Here is a 17,632-nt window from a genome sequence, read left to right on the forward strand (position 1 = left end):
TTGTTGTTGTTTTTGAGTGGGTATTCTTGCAGGTTGATGGAATGCTGTCTTGTCTTTCCCAGAGCCCAGTCCGGTGCTTGATCTCAAGGCTGAGTATGTTGGTGTGACTTCTGTCAACCTAACCTGGACTGTGAATGACACAGCTTTGACTCTGTACACGTACAGGATAGAGGTTAGGAATGCTAATTCCATTAGCAACGAAATGTCAAATATCAACAAAATTGAAATCACTGGGTTAATTCCTGGAACATCCTATAACTTCAAAGTATTTGCAACACCAGTCAACAGTACAACTGAAGAAGAAGGATTGTCATTAAACCTGTATACAAGTAAGGAACTATTGGTCACTTTCAGTTCCAAATAACTTGCAGTCTATTTTAAACAGCTCAGCTTTTAACATTTGGTTTCTCATGTAACAATGTTTCATTGCAATGATGCTTTCTTCCTGGAGCTAGAAAAAAAATAGGTTGGTGTTATTGAAGTGTTGTATGGCTACAATTAATGCACAGTCAGTGTGGAATAAGGGAATGTGACTGGCAATTTTTCTCTCTGTATTTCTTTATCTTGACAGTTTGTTGTCTTGCCATTCACAGAGCCCAGTGCGGTGCTTGATGTCAAGGCAGAGTATGTTGGTGTGACTTCTGTCAACTTAACCTGGACAGTGAATGACACAGCATCAGCCTCCTACAGATACAGAATAGAGGTTAGAAATGGGCCCTCAATCAACAATGAGACATCAGATATCACAGAAACTGAAATTACTGGGTTAACCCCTGGGACACCGTACACTTTTACAGTCTTTGCAGTAGCAGCTGATGGTGAGACGGAAGGAGAAGGAGCATCCATAAGCCTGTATACAAGTAAGTGACAGTTTCTTACAGTCACGTTTCTGGTGGTGGACTGTGTTTTGCTGTACATCACAGGGCTCTGCATGCCTGTGTAAGGCTTGTAATTCAGTGCTGGTGTGGGCAGAGGTGATGTATCGATCCTGGAGCCCAGTGCAGGCTATTTGCAAGACATGGGATGTTAGAGTGCAGAGAAACATTGCCCTGATCTGATTTTGGTTTTGTAGCTTGCTCATTTTAATTGTATTTCTTCTATATATTCTTCTCAGCCCTCGTCTCTTTCATACCATCCTCTCTACATCTCCAAAAGAAATCCTGGCAGTGCTGGCACTGTTGTGATATGTGCTCTTTCTTTGGAATGCCAAGTGAAGATGAATCCCACTCAGAATTACTTTTATTTCAGTTTTCCTTTACAAGCCCATTTATGGCAAAACTCCACGAGCCTCTGGTGTTCCTGCACTCTTATTGACAATGGATGTAAAGAAAGTGAATTAGTGGCATGTCCATGTTGTTTGTTTTTTTTTTTCTGTCCTTTTTGTGGGCAGATGCTCTTGCAGTTTGATGGATTGTTGCCTTGTCTTTCCCAGAGCCCAGTGCGGTGCTTGATCTCAAGGCAGAGTATGTTGGTGTGACTTCTGTCAACTTAACCTGGATGGTGAATGACACAGCGTCAGCCTCCTACACGTATAGGATAGAGGTTACAAGTGTCTCTTTTAATGACAGCCTGACATCGAATGTCACGATGGCTGAGATTACTGGATTAATGCCTGGGACATTGTACAGTTTTAAGGTCTTTGCAGTAGCAGCTGATAATCATACAGAAGGAGAAGGAGCATTCACAAGGCTCTCTACAAGTAAGAAACCATTAGTGCCTCTCAACTGCAGGTTAAGAAACAGTTTGTAACAGAGTACTGCTTTTTTTCCTTGTTGTTTTTTTCTTTTTTTTTCTAGCTTTGTACTGTTTCTCATTGCTGTGTTGCTTTGCTTCAGGTTCTTGTGAACATGAATGTCAAACAGTCTGTTAAAAAGATAAAGGGCTCAGCTTCTATGAGAGATGCCTGTAGAGCAGTTAGTCTTGAACACCCTAACTGATGAGGTATGTAGGAGTCTAGTTGCTACAGCAGCATGACCTTGTCTGGAGTTTAGGGCTGAGCTGGCTCCCTGCAGTGCTTCTTGGAGCAGATTGTCATAGGGTTTTGTCATAGGCTGTGGTGTGCAAGAGAGACTTCTGTTCTTTAAGGTTGTTTTGAGCTGTCTGCACAGCCCATGGCCTGGGATTCCCGTGGGCTGGGACAGTGTCTACAATCACATTATCAAGTGTACTGCCACTTCTGTTGCTTTGTGCTGTGGCACCTTTCTTCCAAATCAGAAGGGCAGATGGGAGAAGAGCTTTCTTGCATTTTAGCTCCAGTATGGAAAGGGAGCAGACAACGTCCATACAAATTAGTGGCAAGGGAACACACTAAATCAATACAAAATAACAAGGGGGACTGCGTTCTAGAGTTGCTTCTGGTTAGAGGAGCTTGTTTAAGCTGCTCTAACTTGTCTTGTCTGCCTAATGTTAATGTTCAATTAAACTTTCAGACACTGACACCCTGAATGGCAGAGCTGTTTCACACATCCAAGGAACCTGTTTCCTTCTGTTAGTCTTGTGGACAGGCTAGCTGAGAAGCTCAGATTCAAACAAATGTGGGCACAGTTCTGAGCTAACACATGAAGGCCATGCAGTATTCTGCTTTGTTCCCAGATTTCTATTTCTATATCTGGGAAGCCATTGTGGAAAAATATATTCTAGCATGTGACACGAAATAGAGAGTATCTCTTCTAAAATTCCTGTGGCCGTTACAGAGATGTCCCAGCATGTCTGTAGCAGGGCATCAGTACCTTAGAAGTGCTTCTTAGCTACATTTAATGCTCAATCTATGTGGAATAGGTGAATATAGTTGTGGCTTTTCTCTGTGTTTCTCTGTCTTGACAGTTTATTTTCATGCCTTTCCTAGAACCTACATCAGTATTTGGTCTCAGGGCAGAGTATGTTGGTGTGACTTCTGTCAACTTAACCTGGACAGTGAATGACACAGCTTCAACCTCCTACAGCTACAGAATAGAGGTTAGAAATGGGCTCTCCATTAACAATGAGACATCAGATATCACAGAAACTGAAATTACTGGGTTAACCCCTGGGACACCGTACACTTTTACAGTCTTTGCAGTAGCAGCTGATGGTGAGACGGAAGGAGAAGGAACATCCATAAGCCTGTGTACAAGTAAGTGACAGTTTCTTGCGGATGTGTTTCTGGTGGACTGTGTTTTGCTGTACATCACAGGGCTCTGCATACCTGTGTAAGGCTTGCAATTCAGTGCTGGTGTGAGCAGAGATGATATTTTCATTCTGGAACCTATTGCAGTCTATCTATCAAGCGTGGGCTATAAGAGAGCAGAAGAAGAAGCATAACCCAGATCGTGTTATTTGAATTTGTTGCTATTGCCTGCAACAAACAATTTTTCCAAGGACCAATCCCTCCAAAATTTGGGAAGTGAAGTTGAGTTCAATTCGTAGAGCATGCAGGCTTCAGACCTGTATATTTAATGCTCTCACATACAAAACAGAGTGCATCTGGGGGTCTTCCGTTATTTTGGGGCCCATGTCTGCTGAGAATCTGGAGTGGGGAAGTGCACTTTGGGCAGCACTGGCTTAGGAGAATTGTCTTGTCCATCCTGTTAGCTGGCAGTGCTGTGTATTTTAAGACTTCATATGTGCTGTAGGGGGGACTGTTCTGGAGCTGGTCTGTGAGGCTGTAGTGCAACCTGGTTAATGACCATGCTGTATTTCAGTAGCAACATGTGCTCTTCTTGTCATTCCTGTTCTCCTGAAACGTACACGTGTGTGTGCTCCTGTCTTTCCAGTTGTTACCCAAAGGTCTGTCTCTCCTGATTTGCCTGTCCATAGTGACTGATTACCTTGGTTTGGAGATGGGTGGAGAAAAAGATGCTGCAGAGGGGTTCTTGGAGATGTTCTTTGTGCTGTTGGAGTGAGTGTGGGGCCTTGAGCAGTGGAAAAAGGAGAATGGTTCCTAGGTCCTCACTCCCATTTGTCTTCCAGTCATAATTAATCATTTTTTTTTACCGTTAGCTGTGCTGAGATGTACTATTTTTGCCCCATTCCCCTGCACCATTGTCTCCTTCCTGCCCTCCAGGAACCTGTGGTACTGTTGCTGTGGTGCTCCTGCACTCTGATTGATGAGTGATGTGAAGAAAATGTAGTAGTGGTGTGTCTGTGTCTTTCCCGTATTGTTTGTGAGTAGATATTGTTGCAGGTTGATGGATTTTTGTTTTGCCTTTCCCAGAGCCCAGCAAGGTGGTTGATGTCAAGGCAGAGTATGTTGGTGTGACTTCTGTCAACTTAAGCTGGATGGTGAATGACACAGCTTCAAACTCCTACAGATACAGAATAGAGGTTAGAAATGGGCTCTCCATTAACAATGAGACATCAGATATCACAGAAACTGAAATTACTGGGTTAACTCCTGGGACGCCATACGCTTTCACAGTCTTTGCAGTAGCAGCTGATGGTGAGACGGAAGGAGAAGGAGCATCCATAAGCCTGTATACAAGTAAGTGACAGTTTCTTGCAGATGTGTTTCTGGTGGACTGTGTTTTGCTGTGCAGCACAGGGCTCTGCTTAACTCTCTAAGGGGTGAAGTGCAGTATCTTTGCTGGCACAAGTGCTGCACACAGACTGCTTACAGTTGGAGGTATGTGTATGTTATAAGGATAACCCTGATTCTTATGACAACCTTAAGCAACTTTTTCAGATAAACAGGAAGTGATACAATTTCTTAACAATACCTGTGACACATAGAAGGGACTCTTCCTGAGGAACTTCCTTTTCTGCTTGGGATTTGTTTAGGCACTTTCACTGCCTTCACTTCTGAGAACATATGGAATTCAGACCTGTATTTTTAAAGCTCTCATGTACAAAACAGAGTGCATCTGGGGGTCTTCTGTTATTTTGGGGCCCATGTCTGCTGGGAATCTGGAGTGGGGAAGTGAGGGAGAACTGCCTAGCTGTTAGCTGGCAGTGCTGTGTATTTTAAGTCTTCATATGTGCTGCAGGGGGGACTGTTCTGGAGCTGGTCTGTGAGGCTGTAGTGCAACCTGGTTAATGACCATGCTGTATTTCAGTAGCAACATGTGCTCTTCTTGTCATTCCTGTTCTCCTGAAACGTACATGTGTGTGTGCTCCTGTCTTTCCAGTTGTTACCCAAAGGTCTGTCTCTCCTGATTTGCCTGTCCATAGTGACTGATTACCTTGGTTTGGAGATGGGTGGAGAAAAAAAAGCTGCAGAGGGGTTCTTGGAGATGTTCTTTGTGCTGTTGGAGTGAGTGTGGGGCCTTGAGCAGTGGAAAAAGGAGAATGGTTCCTAGGTCCTCACTCCCATTTGTCTTCCAGTGATAATTAATCACTTTTTTTTACCGTTAGCTGTGCTGAGATGCACTATTTTTGCCCCATTCCCCTGCACCATTGTCTCCTTCCTGCCCACCTCTCTGCATTCCCAAGGGAAACTGGGAGTACAGGCACAATAGTCATGGTTGCTCTTGCTTCTGAATGCAGGAAGGAGATGAATCCCACTCAAGATGCCTCTTCCACAGTTTCCTTTACAAACCTGTTGATGGCAAAGCCTCCAAGAACCTCTGGTTCTCCTGCACTCTGATTGATGAGTGATGTGAAGAAAGTGATGTAGCGGTGTGTCTGTTTTTCCTCTTTTATTTGTGAGCTGATATTGTTGCAATTGATGGATTGTTGTCTTGCCTTTCCCAGAACCCAGCTCAGTGCTTAATCTCAAGGCAGAATATGTTGCTATGACTTCTGTAAACTTAACCTGGACGGTGAATGACACAGCGTCAGCCTCCTACACGTACAGGATAGAGGTTGCACATGAGAGCGTAATTAACAAGACGATGTCAATAGTCACTGAAAGCATTGTAACCAATTTAATCCCTGGGACCTCTTACAATTTCACGGTCTTCGCAATAGCGGCTGATAATCGGACGGAAGGAGGAAGAGCATCCATAAGCCAAAATACAAGTAAGTGGCTGTTTCTTGCAATTGTGTTGCTGGTGGATTGTGTTTTGTTGTGCAGCAGCTCTGCCTGTATTCTGCCTACCTGCATGAGCTCTGAGATATTGTTACAGGCACAGGTGCTGCATATTGCCTGCCTGCTGTCAGATATTTGTGTGGGTAGGAATTTTGTGGGATGTGTTTTTACCTTCTCTTCCTTGTGAGTGAGGGCCTCAGGTTCTTATTTTGAAGGGCTCCCACACAGAGTGTATTGTTTGGGAAGTGGCTAAAGTGCTGCTGCTCCTGCTGTAACTCCCTTCTTGGTCTCCCTCTTCCTTTTTTCTTGAGCTGTTTTGAGGAGTCAATTGTGGTTCTTTTTAGTCTCTTAAGCATGTTCTTTTGATTCACTGTTATTTCCTCTTTCATCATTTATCTGCTCTACAGTCACTTTCCACATGTACAGGGTTCCTAGCACTCTAATCTACCTATCCAGTAAGGCCACCTGTAGCATTTCCTTTATATGATAGCACATCTGCATCCTTTGACCACGTGTTCTTTTGTTTGTATGCATGTTTATCCATTTCTGGAGCTGCAAATGATAGATGACCAGCTGAAATTTTTGTAAGAGCTATCTGTAAATCTCGGAGGGTGCTATGAATAATGAAGACTATTTTTTTTATTTGTTGGCCACTAACCATTTTATGTAATTATACACGGAGTTAGCATTTGTCTACAAGTCTAAGAATATTCTTGTTCAGTAGTTGAACAGTATTTGAAAGCTTTGCTGACTTTGACGAACAGCTATACTACCTCATTTTTCTCAGTAAATTAATCTGCAGAGGAGTTAATGCAGAAGGGGTCTGTGTATTTACAGTGTGCTAAACACACCTCTTCCTCACTGTTTTTCTGTAGGTGATAGCTTCCTCTGTTTAGAACTAGGAAGGAATACCAATGTTTTACAAATTCTTATACACAGAAGAGCTTATAAACAGACTAATTTTTCTTTGCCACTGTACTTGATTTCTTACTTCTTTTTTTTTCCCAGTTCCTTCCTCAGTGAGTTCATTTCAGTGTGAAGCAGTGGCTAATATGTCTCACCTAACGCTGAAGTGGGACTGTCCTTATGGCGGCTATTCTGGCTTTGATATCGAAATATTTAATGACACTTGGACAAAAAATCAACAGAGTCAATTCTGTGGGAGCGAAGGCTCGGAAGAAAGCTTCAAAACACAACCTTTAGATTATTACAAAACCTATACTGTTAATATTACAACTGTTTCAGAAGGTTTAACAAGTCTTCCAGTGCAGATAATATGTAATACAAGCATTACAGGTAAGCATGAGGATCAGATAACGGAAGATATTTAGAGGACAAAAGTATTAACTTTGCTATTGCAGAAGAAGAAACTTGATATATCAGCATATCCATTTATTGATAAAAGTACTACATTAATGCCAAGTCTATCTCATGCACAAATAAGGGGTGATGACCAGGGAAATTCATGAAGCAGATCGTCTCAATTACCATAGCATGGCATGTATAGGATAACAAGGTCATAATAACCCAGTCAGTATGAGTTTATGAAAGACAGCTCCTGATCACCTTCTGTGATAAGATGACCTGCACAGTGGACAAGGGAAATGATGTGGATGTTGTTTACTTGGACTTTTCCAAAGCATTTGATACCATTTCTCACAGTGTTCTCCTGGAAAATCTGTCTGTGCATGGCTTGGGTGGATGCACTGTCTGCTGGGTAAAAAGTAGACTGGATCGCCAGTCCTGGAAGGTCATTGTGAATGTGAATCCTGTTAATGACTGATCACAAGTTGTGTTCCCTAGGTCTCAGTATGAGGGCTAGTTTTTTGTAATTTTGTAATTTTTATGTAGATGATCTTGATGAGATCAAGTACATCTGTGGTAAGTTGTCAGTTGGGCAGGTAGAAAGGCTTTGCAGATGGATCTGGATAGATTAGATTGAGGGACCGCATTCAGTTACATGGCCTTCAATAAGGCTAAGTACTGGCTGCTGCAGTTTCATCACGACAACCCTGTGCAGCAGTACAGTCTTACAGAGGAGTAGCTGGAAGGCTGACAAGCAGAAAAGACCTGGAGGAGCTGGGCAATACATAGCATGTGAGTAGTAGTATGCCCAGGTGGCTCAGAAGGCTGATAGCATACATGCCTGTGCCAAAAACAGCATGGTCAGCAGGACCAGAGTAGTGACTGTGCTGAGTACAGAGAGACTGGTGAGTTTGCATCTTGAATACTGTGCTTGGCTTTGGAGCCCCTCAGAACAAGAGTTGCTGGAATACATTCAGTAAAGAACAACAAATCTGGAGAGTGGACTAATTTGAAAACAAGACATTTGGAGGAAATGGTGCAGTTTAGTCATGGAGAAGAAAGAGGGCTGCAGTGAGGAGGATGTCGGTCACTTTTCTTAGATGACAGGTAATAGGATTCACAGAAACAGCCTCAAGATGTGTCAGGAGAGGTTTAGGTTTGGTATCAGGAAGAATTCCTCAATGGAAAGGGTGGTTAGACTTTGGAACAGCCTTCCAAGGGAAGTGAGGAGTTGCTGTCCTTCGAGGTGTTTAAGAAATGTTTGAACATTGCAGTGCAGGCCTTAGTTTAGTGATGGATTTGGTAGTTACATGAATGGTTAGGGTTGATGATCTTAGCAGTCTTTTCCAACCTTAATGATTCTATTATAAATATGCATGCTATGAACAATGTCATTATAGCAACATTTTCTTGTTCGAAAAACTTATCTTTATCTGTCATTGAAGTACGAAGAATATGCATATTTGTCTGTTTATAGATCCACCCGTTCCACACGAAGCTCCTGTAGTCAAAGCAGTCAGTCACAACTCACTGTCTGTTGAGTTTCCTGATTTTGAGTCAGTGAATGGACCATTAAAAGCTTATGCAGTAATGATCATAACTGAAGCAGAAGGTAAGTTGTTCTAATATTGTCTCCCAGCTGCGTGAAATAACTTTATCAGACAGCATTTTATCAGGACAAAAAATTTACTGTAATGAATATCCTATGTTTTAAACTTTAAGGTAGATTTTCATAGAATCACAGAATCCTTAGAGTTGGAAGGGACATCTGAGGGCCATCTAGTCCAACTCTCCTGCAATGGACAGGAGAGGACCCCCACTTAGATCAGGTTGCCCAGGGCTCGATTCAGCCTTGCCTTGAATGTCTTCAGAGTTGGGGCATCAACCACATCTCCAGGCAACCTGTTCCTGTGCCTCACCACCCTCACTGTAAAGAGGCTTTTTCCTTATATCCTTATGTATATGTTAAATGGAGAGAATGAAAGACTCTAGTGTTTTCAATCATCTTTCAAAAATGATGAGGTAAGTACCTTGTTTGAGGGAAGTAAGATCATTCCTTGTTTTCAGAAAGCCACTGTTTTCACTCAGCCTTATTTTCAGCCTAAGTTGTCCTTATAGATGAGACTCTTAAGTATTACCACTGTGCTGTTGCTGCCACAAGACTGTGTGGAATCCTTTTCCCCAAGAAAATAATTTTCAGAATGAATAATATAAGCAGTTTCAAAATGTGGTTTGGTGTTGTTTTGTTTTTTTTTTTCCCTGCTTATAGGGAGAGAGAGTTTTCCTTTTGACTTAAAACACTTTAACTGAGAAAGATTGGATGCAGGTGGAAGGCTTGAGTAACATTGTCAGCTTACTTGTAGGGAAAGCTAGATAGTTGTCTATAAAAATCACAACTTTAAAGCATCAAAGCTTCTCTAATTGGTGAAAGTCTAAGAGAAATCATAAAATAAAGGAACATAACTTTACAGCGTAGGTTCTGGTTGATCTCTTCATTTCTTACTGCACGTTGGAGGAATAGCACAGCTGGTGTAGATAACTTTTCCCCAAGTAGATTGTGATATTCCTGCTTATCCTTTGTTTTAACAACGGAAATTCATCATGCAGCGATTTGTAGGTCTTTCTTTGTGGTTTTCCATACAATATATGTCCAAGAAATGCCCAGCTATCCATAGTATGAGAGTACAGAAAATTCCTATTTTTTTCAGATGTGACTTAGCTGCCTTGGAGTTGCTGATTTGAATGTCAATGTCTTATACACAGTGATAACTCTGCTTGTACTTTCAACCAGTCTTTAGTCTTGATGAGATTCAGTATATTATTCTGTGTGGTTTTGACTGTAAAGAATTCAAGTAAGTGGAATTTGAAGATTTGTTTGAGAGAATTAGGGAAGAAAGATCCTGCATGTTTATGGAATCTAATCAGTGCTTTGGTAGGAGAAGAAAACGTCCTTAAGGCCAAACGTCACTTCAACTTTATGGTGTTTGGATAGTATTAATGCATTTGAATTGTGTTTCCCTGTCTCAAAGCAGACATCATTACCTTTAGGATAAATAGAGGGGACTATTACTTTATTCTTTTGTATAAGCAAAAGATGGGTGAGATACCCTAGGGTGATAACCAAGACACTCACAGAGAAATGCAGATATAAATTGGGATGTACGTCCTTTTGGAAAGAAACTAGGGACTGTGTACATCCTTTTGGAATGGAACTAGGGACCAGACAGGACATCAGAACTATTTAGGATGAATACTGAATATTCATTTCTAGGCAACTAAGTTAATTCCAATCTCAGTTGCTTTTACTGTGAAAAAATTAGTGCTTTCAGAGAGCTATGTTGTGTGTTGTTCTTACACAGCAACGATTACTAGGAGCTTTGCTATTGCTTGCAGTGGATATCAGATCAAATTTTATCTATGCAATGGTAGAAAACTTGGCTTCTTCACTTTGTAATCTTTCAGAACCCCTTTACAACTTCTCCTTTTTAAGGATGAATTCAATGCTGTATCTGCTTCTAAAGGAGCTTTAGCTTTGTAAAGGCAATCAACAGAAAGTAATGTAAGCGAACTTCAATTATGTGGGGAAGATGTTTCTTCATAGCACTTGGAATATTTTTAGTCATTTTGTTTACTCTTGAGTTGTCAGACAACTGGTAGTTTGAGCTGTGTTGTCATCACTTACATCACATATCCCAGCTATAGAATCTGCCTCAAATTTCTGGGGTTCGTCTTTTAACAGCAGACATTGCACAAAGTAATGGCTGTTCTGCAACTGGTATTCTGTTGATCGCTGTTTGATTACATTATCCTGTTTTTCTGAGTCTTTCTGAAGAGAAACTGGTTTGTTCACTGATTGTTTTATCCAGTCTGTCTCTGTGGCAAGAGAAAACATAAAACTCCTTTGTTTCTCAGGGTTTAGACGAAAAGACTTTATGTCAGACACAGCAAGATAGTAGAGGCCAGGACAAGTTTATCATCATCCTGAATTAAACAACTTGGCACTGTTTGAGCAGCATGATGTTATCAAGCTCAAATTGCTCTTTTTCTGTCCTTTTCCTTGTTTGTGGAGTATTCTCTACATTTGATATTTATTTGAGAGGGTATGGACATGACTGACGTGTGTAGCAGAAGTTGTCCACAAATACCAGAATCCATCACTAACAGAGAAGCTCTACTGTGCATGGGAGGAGTAAAACCAAAAGGAGATTAAATGAATGGACCAGAAAGTAGGGAAAGGTAGTCAAGCAAATTGCATTGCAGCAGAAGGAATTTCTGAGGCTGTGTGTTGCCCTCAGTTTTTTGTTTCAGACAGTACTTGTGGAGCAATCAAAATTGTGGTTAATGTGACATATTCTCAACTGTGCTGATGGTCACAAAAATAGTGGGTGTTGTGTACCACTTATATCCTTTTTTTTCCTGAAGGTTGTTGGCCTTCAAAGTCTGATTTGAGCTACACATACAACGATTTCAAGCAGAAGATGACAGCCACCTATGTGACATATGTCATAGACATAGAGGACACGACATCTTTCAGTTCTCAGAACGGGCAAAACATTGTTGACATAGGCAAGGGAAACACCATGTATGGCTATGAAAATGGACCATTGATTCCTCTTCATTCATACAGGTATTTATCTTGCTGCTGTTGAAAGCAAGAAGATAATGAAGAAATCATAGATCTTGCCTATGGCTATTAAAACCATGTCATGTATGTGTTATTTTTTTCTCCCTTATTAACAGGGCAAGCGTTGCAGGTTTCACTAACATAAACTTTACTGTGGCCAACAAAATTATAGGAGAACAAAGTTATGTGTCGTTTTCTCCGTGTTCCGAGGTGGTTTCATTACCCCAGGATCCAGGTATAATTAATGTAGGATTGGCAGTTCTATGTGTGCACTGTGTTTGGAGATTGCTTAATTACAATAGGTTTCGTGATTGCAAAACACCAATTGATGTGTCTGTGTTGGACTGTTCCTTTCTAGTTTTGCAGTGTCACTGCTCAGTAAAATCATATTAACTAGTCCTGCTAGTGGCTTCTTTCTTTCTATATATGACTTCCAGTATGGAAGTAACCAAAACCTGTGCTACTTATGGCATGCAAAAAGTGATTGGATGACACTGTGTGACTTAAGTACAAAAACAAATAGCGTCTATTTTTCTAACAATTCTGTTAAATTACAAGTGGGTGTATTAGAACACAAACACCGATCGTTTGGCTTATTTTTTTTATTAATTTATCAATTTTGTGTTATTGTTTTTAATGAGCTTTCAATACTGGTACTGCCAAAGGACACAGCGAAGAAGTTCCTAGTAGAGCAGAGTGTTTTTTGTCACTTGCTGATTCTCTTATAGTGTGTTGATTGATTTAGAGCACTGTCAAAAAGGGAAATAAGTGATGAGTAATGGTTGTTCTCTTTTACAAGGTGTTATTGCTGGAGCCGTTATTGGATGCCTCTTAGCTCTATTGGCTGTAGTTGCTATAGGGGGTTACATATTCTGGAGGAGGAGAAGGTAAAGTGTTCATTATTTTGTTTGCTGTGTTGAGGAGTATCAGTACGTCATTTCTGTATCTTAAAAAAAATCTGCTTTTATCTGCTTTCACCATTTAAAGTACATTCAATTTAAAATCTTTTTTTTGTTACAGATCAGAGTTTTTGCATCAAATTAGATCAGTGACTTTGTTCAATTTATAGTTACGTCTAATGAGTTGAGAGCAGATTTGTTTAGCTCTTGAGAACTTGTGCATGCTTTTGAAGTTAGAAGTGAGCAAACATCAGATTGTTGTGCTAACAGACGTATATAATTGTATCACAGGTGGTTTTATTTGAAAATATTCAGTAACGGCTCTTCTTAATTGCTTCTTTGCTTGATGCTTGAGCTTCTAATTCTGGAGTTTCCAAAAGCTGATTAGTTGTCTTAAGGTTCGAACTGGTCTCCTAGATTCTACAGAGGCTTTTTCCTGCTGCTGACTGTGTGATGCATGCCTTCTAAAGAGTTACCTGTAGGGTCTTTAGACCATTTTTTCTTAGTTTCTGTACATAGTTGCTGTTATGACAGGGTTTCCCTGTGTCCAGCAGCTATGGCACGTGTATTTTTTTTCACCTTCAGTACAACTGGCACATCACTGCTGAACACTAATGTTAGGGGTTCTGGGAGGAGTAGTGGTTCCAGAGAGATGGTTATGATGCAGATCCCTTGAGTGCACTTCTTTCAGCAAAACAGTGCTTTGTGTTCAGGTTTTGCTCTGGTTCCAGTAGAAAGATACAGTTCCACTGTAAACCATTGGTGAAAGAATTATAAGGTATTTTAATTTCACAGCAGGTGTAAGGTTTGCCTTACGAGTATTTTGTGCAGAGTGAGATGCCTTACAATACACAGTTCTGAGCAGGCACTTGAAATATATCATCAGAAATCTCATATGCTTTCCTTTAAATTCTTCCATGAGCATGTTGTGTTTTTTTTCTTCTCATAGGAAAGATAAAAGAAATACTGAAGTGTCTTTTTCTCCAATTAAGTAAGTCTTTTCAAATGTTTTTTGAACTCAAGTGATACATGCAAAACCTTCTGTGTACCCCAATGCTTGTTTTCTGTGCAGTTTCATGTGTGATTTTGCATGAAACCTGACTTAAGCCTGCGGATTAAAAATAATCAAATGGATAATACTTAATGCTTGCTTCATGAATCAGCATTAGTTACACAAATACCCCATATAGTTTTGAAAAGTAGAATGTTTTTATGAAACACAAATTTCTGAACACACTGAGAAAACAAAACAGTCCAAGCTGTTGATAAAGGGCTTATAAGCAAAAATTTGCACTGTGTCCCATACTTTCCTTTAGTTTATGGCTACTTTAAGCTTCAGATGATGTGTAACAGTAGTAGCTGGCCATGGGAGGGTAACCACAACATATTGAAAATCACAGGCAGTGCAATTGAACAAGGTTATTGGTTCATGCATCTATTTATTTTATGAAAAGACCTACCCTGAGCATCCCGTGAAGTTTCACCAGTGTAACTTTGATAGTAAAAATAAAATACGCCAGAGAATGAGGCCAATCTGATGGAAGGGGAATGCAGACATAGCTGACTGACACCTTCTATCATATCCTTTTCCTGAAGGATGCACATTTTCTCCTCGGCTGGAACCGATCATTTAAATGCTCTGCCTTTATATCCTGTCTCCTCTAAATGCAGTTTGGTGGGCGCTACTAACAGTCCTGCCTTTGTTCTTAGAATCGCATACTGAAATATACAACTGCATGTGTCTAATCAACCTTTTTTCTTTCCCTGCCCTGCTCTCCCCTGAAGAATAAAGAAGTAAGTAAACCATTTTTGTAATACATTCACTGGATTCATGACTTATTTACTTAGAATCAGTCACCAATACAAGACTTTTCTCATTTCAGATCAAAAATGATTAAAGTAGAGAACTTTGAGTCCTACTTTAAGAAGCAGCAAGCAGACTCCAACTGTGGTTTTGCTGAAGAGTATGAGGTGTGTGTCCTCACTGGGGAGAGCTTCTTGGCTAATATTTTTGGGAAGCAAATTAGCTTTCCTTTGTAGTGTGTGTGATGTTTACTGAAGGGGAAGAGAAGAAGGGACCCTTGTTATAGACATCATTCAGCTGCATGCATAGCGTTCCCTTACTTGATTCAGCTCTAAGTTTAGTTGAAGTGCATGATAAATACTTCACATCCCGAACCATTAAATCTGCCTCTGAGTTATAGCATGGCCTGTTGCTCGAAGCTCTTGGTAGAGCTAAGATCTCCAAAGTCCTTGCCCTAGTCGCATTACTGATGTTTGCACTCTGGGAATGCCATTTAACTTCTCTCCACTTTATTTCATCGTTGTTGGCTTTTTTTCTGTACAAGACTCATCTTTCACTAATAACAGGCTTCTTTAATGCATTATATGTGACTTACAGACTGCAGATAATAAATTGAAGTAGATAATAATCATAATAATATGCACAATCTTTATTGGTAACGTAGATGGTAGAGTGCACCCTCAGCAAGTTTGCTGACAACACCAAGCTAAGCAATGTGGTTGATACAGCAGAAAGAAGGGATGCCATCCAGAGGGGCCTTGATGAACTCGAAAGTTGGACCCTTGTGAACCTAGTGAGGTTCAGCAAAGCTAAGTGCAAGATTTTGCACTTGGGTCGAGGTAATCCCAGATACGTATGCAAACTGGGAGAAGAACTCTTTGAGAGCAGCCCTGACAAGAAGGACTTAGGGGTCTTGGTTGTTGACAGACTTGACATGAGCCAGCAGCGTGCACTTGCAGCCTGGAAGGCCAATGGTACCATGGATCCCATCAGGAGAGGGATGGCCAGTAAGGTGAGGGAGGTGATTGTCTCCCTCTCCCCTGTCCTTGTGAGGCCGCAGCTGGAGTACTGCATCCAGGTCACACAGGAAGGGTGTGGAGCTTTTGAAGAGGGTTCAGAGGAGGGCCACAAAGATGGTCCAAGGGCTGTAGCACCTTTTCTATGAAGATAGCTCAATTGCTACGAAATGCAAAAGGCAGTAACCAACTGTCTGTATTGTCACTGAAGGATTTTATGTTCTCAAGTCTTCTGTTACATATTTTTCTCCTCTCTGTTACAGTCTTTTCTCCTCCCTTGAAACTACCATTCTCCCTTTTTCAGATGAAATTCTGTCCCTTTCATTGTATCTTGTAGGCTGCTGCTCCACCCTGCTCTTCTCTCAGATTTTGCTTTCTTCCTCAGTCCTTTCATAATGTAACTTGCTCCCTTTCTCCCTGTAATGCTTTCATACCTCATGCATGGTATGATGCATGGTATGATGCAAATGGTTCTTTGCCTTGGGGTTAGAATGAGTTAATGCTGGTGTTGTGTATTTTACAAAACTATTACTGGGTTCTTAATGTCCATTTTGGGCTTTAAACATGCTATTACTCCCATATTCTGTATTAATTTCTTATTTGCTGCTGCCACCCTCCTGCTCTGTTTGTAAAAAGCTGATTTTTGTCATCATTTCATCCAGTTTAACATGCCTGCTTTTACAGCAGCTTTTACAGCAAAGTCCAAGAGTGTTTGAAGTATTTGTCTGTTTCAGTTGTGTTCTAAATGTTTCCTAAACCAGAACCAGCTGCTCATGAATCTTTCTTTCCCTGTAGGAACTCAAGTCTGCTGGTGTTCATCAGCCCAAATTTGCTGCGGAAATCCCTGAGAACAGAGGGAAAAATAGATACAACAATGTCTTACCATGTGAGCTACTCTCTCAGGTTTTATGTCTTCTAATAGTTGAGATTTTAGTTGAAAACCCTTGGATTTGGCTAATTTTCATTTTAATCCCAGAGGTTTTGAAGAGGAATTAGTTTTGCCAGTGTCTGAATAAATGAATTCAGGCTGTTCTTTTTCCTTGTATGAACATCCTGTATGAAGTCACTGGATGAAGACAGCTAAAGAGCTTTCCCTCAAGAATGTTCTTTAAAAGAACTTGCTCTTAAACATCTCATTTTCATATTTCATTTTTGAAAAGCTTGCACACCAGATCTATTGGAGTTATAAGAAATATTAAGACACTGCTGGACAGCTTTGAAAACTAATAACCTAAGCCCTGCCAAGCTGCAGGCATCCCAGCAAAGGGAAGTGTTAAGGAAAGGCTGCACGGTAACAGTGAGTGCACTTAGCAATGCTTCTAAGGAAAAGCCTTGACTACAACAGCATGGGAGAGGAATTACCTATTTTTCTGTAGTGACTCAAACTACAGTGAATTTTGGGTTATGTATGTGTATGTATGAAAACACCAACTGTGTTTAGGAATCTGTTTAATATTCTGAATTTTTTAATTGTCCGGACATATTTTTTTTTTTATGACATTCATTATAAGCTCTCAATTATCACTACTTTAGATTCCTAAAGTTATGTTCTCATTGTTAGAATGCACGTTGTTCCAGAGCACCACCTATATAGAAACCATGTTAGAACTGCAATATTTTGCTGAAAAGTTTCCAATGTTTGTAATCTTATTTTTCTTTTCTCTCTGCAGATGATATTTCTCGTGTTAAACTTTCAAATCCAAACTGTGCAACTGATGATTATATTAATGCAAACTATATGCCTGTAAGTTGCTTCATTGATTGAAGTTAAAAATGCAAGTTATTTTTCTGACATAGGCTGAATAGATCATATGATGTATAACATCAGCTTTTAATGGCTCATTGGTGAAGGTTTGTGTATGTATACTTTTTTTCTTCCTAGGGATATAGCTCAAAGAAGGCATTTATTGCTGCACAAGGCCCTTTACCCAATACTATAGAAGACTTCTGGCGCATGATTTGGGAAAAGAATATCTACTCTATTGTCATGTTGACAAAATGTGTTGAACAGGCCCGGGTATGGTATTTCTCTTTTTTTTT

General features: G+C 40.5%; 1 protein-coding gene across 1 annotated transcript in view; it reads left to right on the forward strand.

Moving 5' to 3' along the window:
• Nucleotides 1-37: 37 nt before the first annotated feature.
• The window catches only part of PTPRJ (protein tyrosine phosphatase receptor type J), a gene marked incomplete at its 5' end in the record, with an annotated part of 18,691 nt that continues 1,096 nt past the window's right edge, over nt 38-17,632 (forward strand). The window contains 17 exons of the mRNA XM_019616066.1: nt 38-329; nt 594-860; nt 1,433-1,699; nt 2,846-3,112; nt 4,193-4,459; nt 5,668-5,934; nt 6,953-7,240; nt 8,727-8,861; nt 11,672-11,876; nt 11,990-12,108; nt 12,673-12,760; nt 13,722-13,763; nt 14,558-14,566; nt 14,656-14,743; nt 16,388-16,478; nt 17,263-17,336; nt 17,475-17,614. Coding sequence (XP_019471611.1) covers nt 38-329; nt 594-860; nt 1,433-1,699; nt 2,846-3,112; nt 4,193-4,459; nt 5,668-5,934; nt 6,953-7,240; nt 8,727-8,861; nt 11,672-11,876; nt 11,990-12,108; nt 12,673-12,760; nt 13,722-13,763; nt 14,558-14,566; nt 14,656-14,743; nt 16,388-16,478; nt 17,263-17,336; nt 17,475-17,614 — 2,906 coding nt within the window. The remainder of the gene's footprint in view (nt 330-593; nt 861-1,432; nt 1,700-2,845; nt 3,113-4,192; nt 4,460-5,667; nt 5,935-6,952; nt 7,241-8,726; nt 8,862-11,671; nt 11,877-11,989; nt 12,109-12,672; nt 12,761-13,721; nt 13,764-14,557; nt 14,567-14,655; nt 14,744-16,387; nt 16,479-17,262; nt 17,337-17,474; nt 17,615-17,632) is intronic.

This window comes from Meleagris gallopavo, chromosome 5, assembly GCF_000146605.3.
Source record: "Meleagris gallopavo isolate NT-WF06-2002-E0010 breed Aviagen turkey brand Nicholas breeding stock chromosome 5, Turkey_5.1, whole genome shotgun sequence".
NCBI classification, from domain to species: Eukaryota; Metazoa; Chordata; class Aves; order Galliformes; family Phasianidae; genus Meleagris; species Meleagris gallopavo.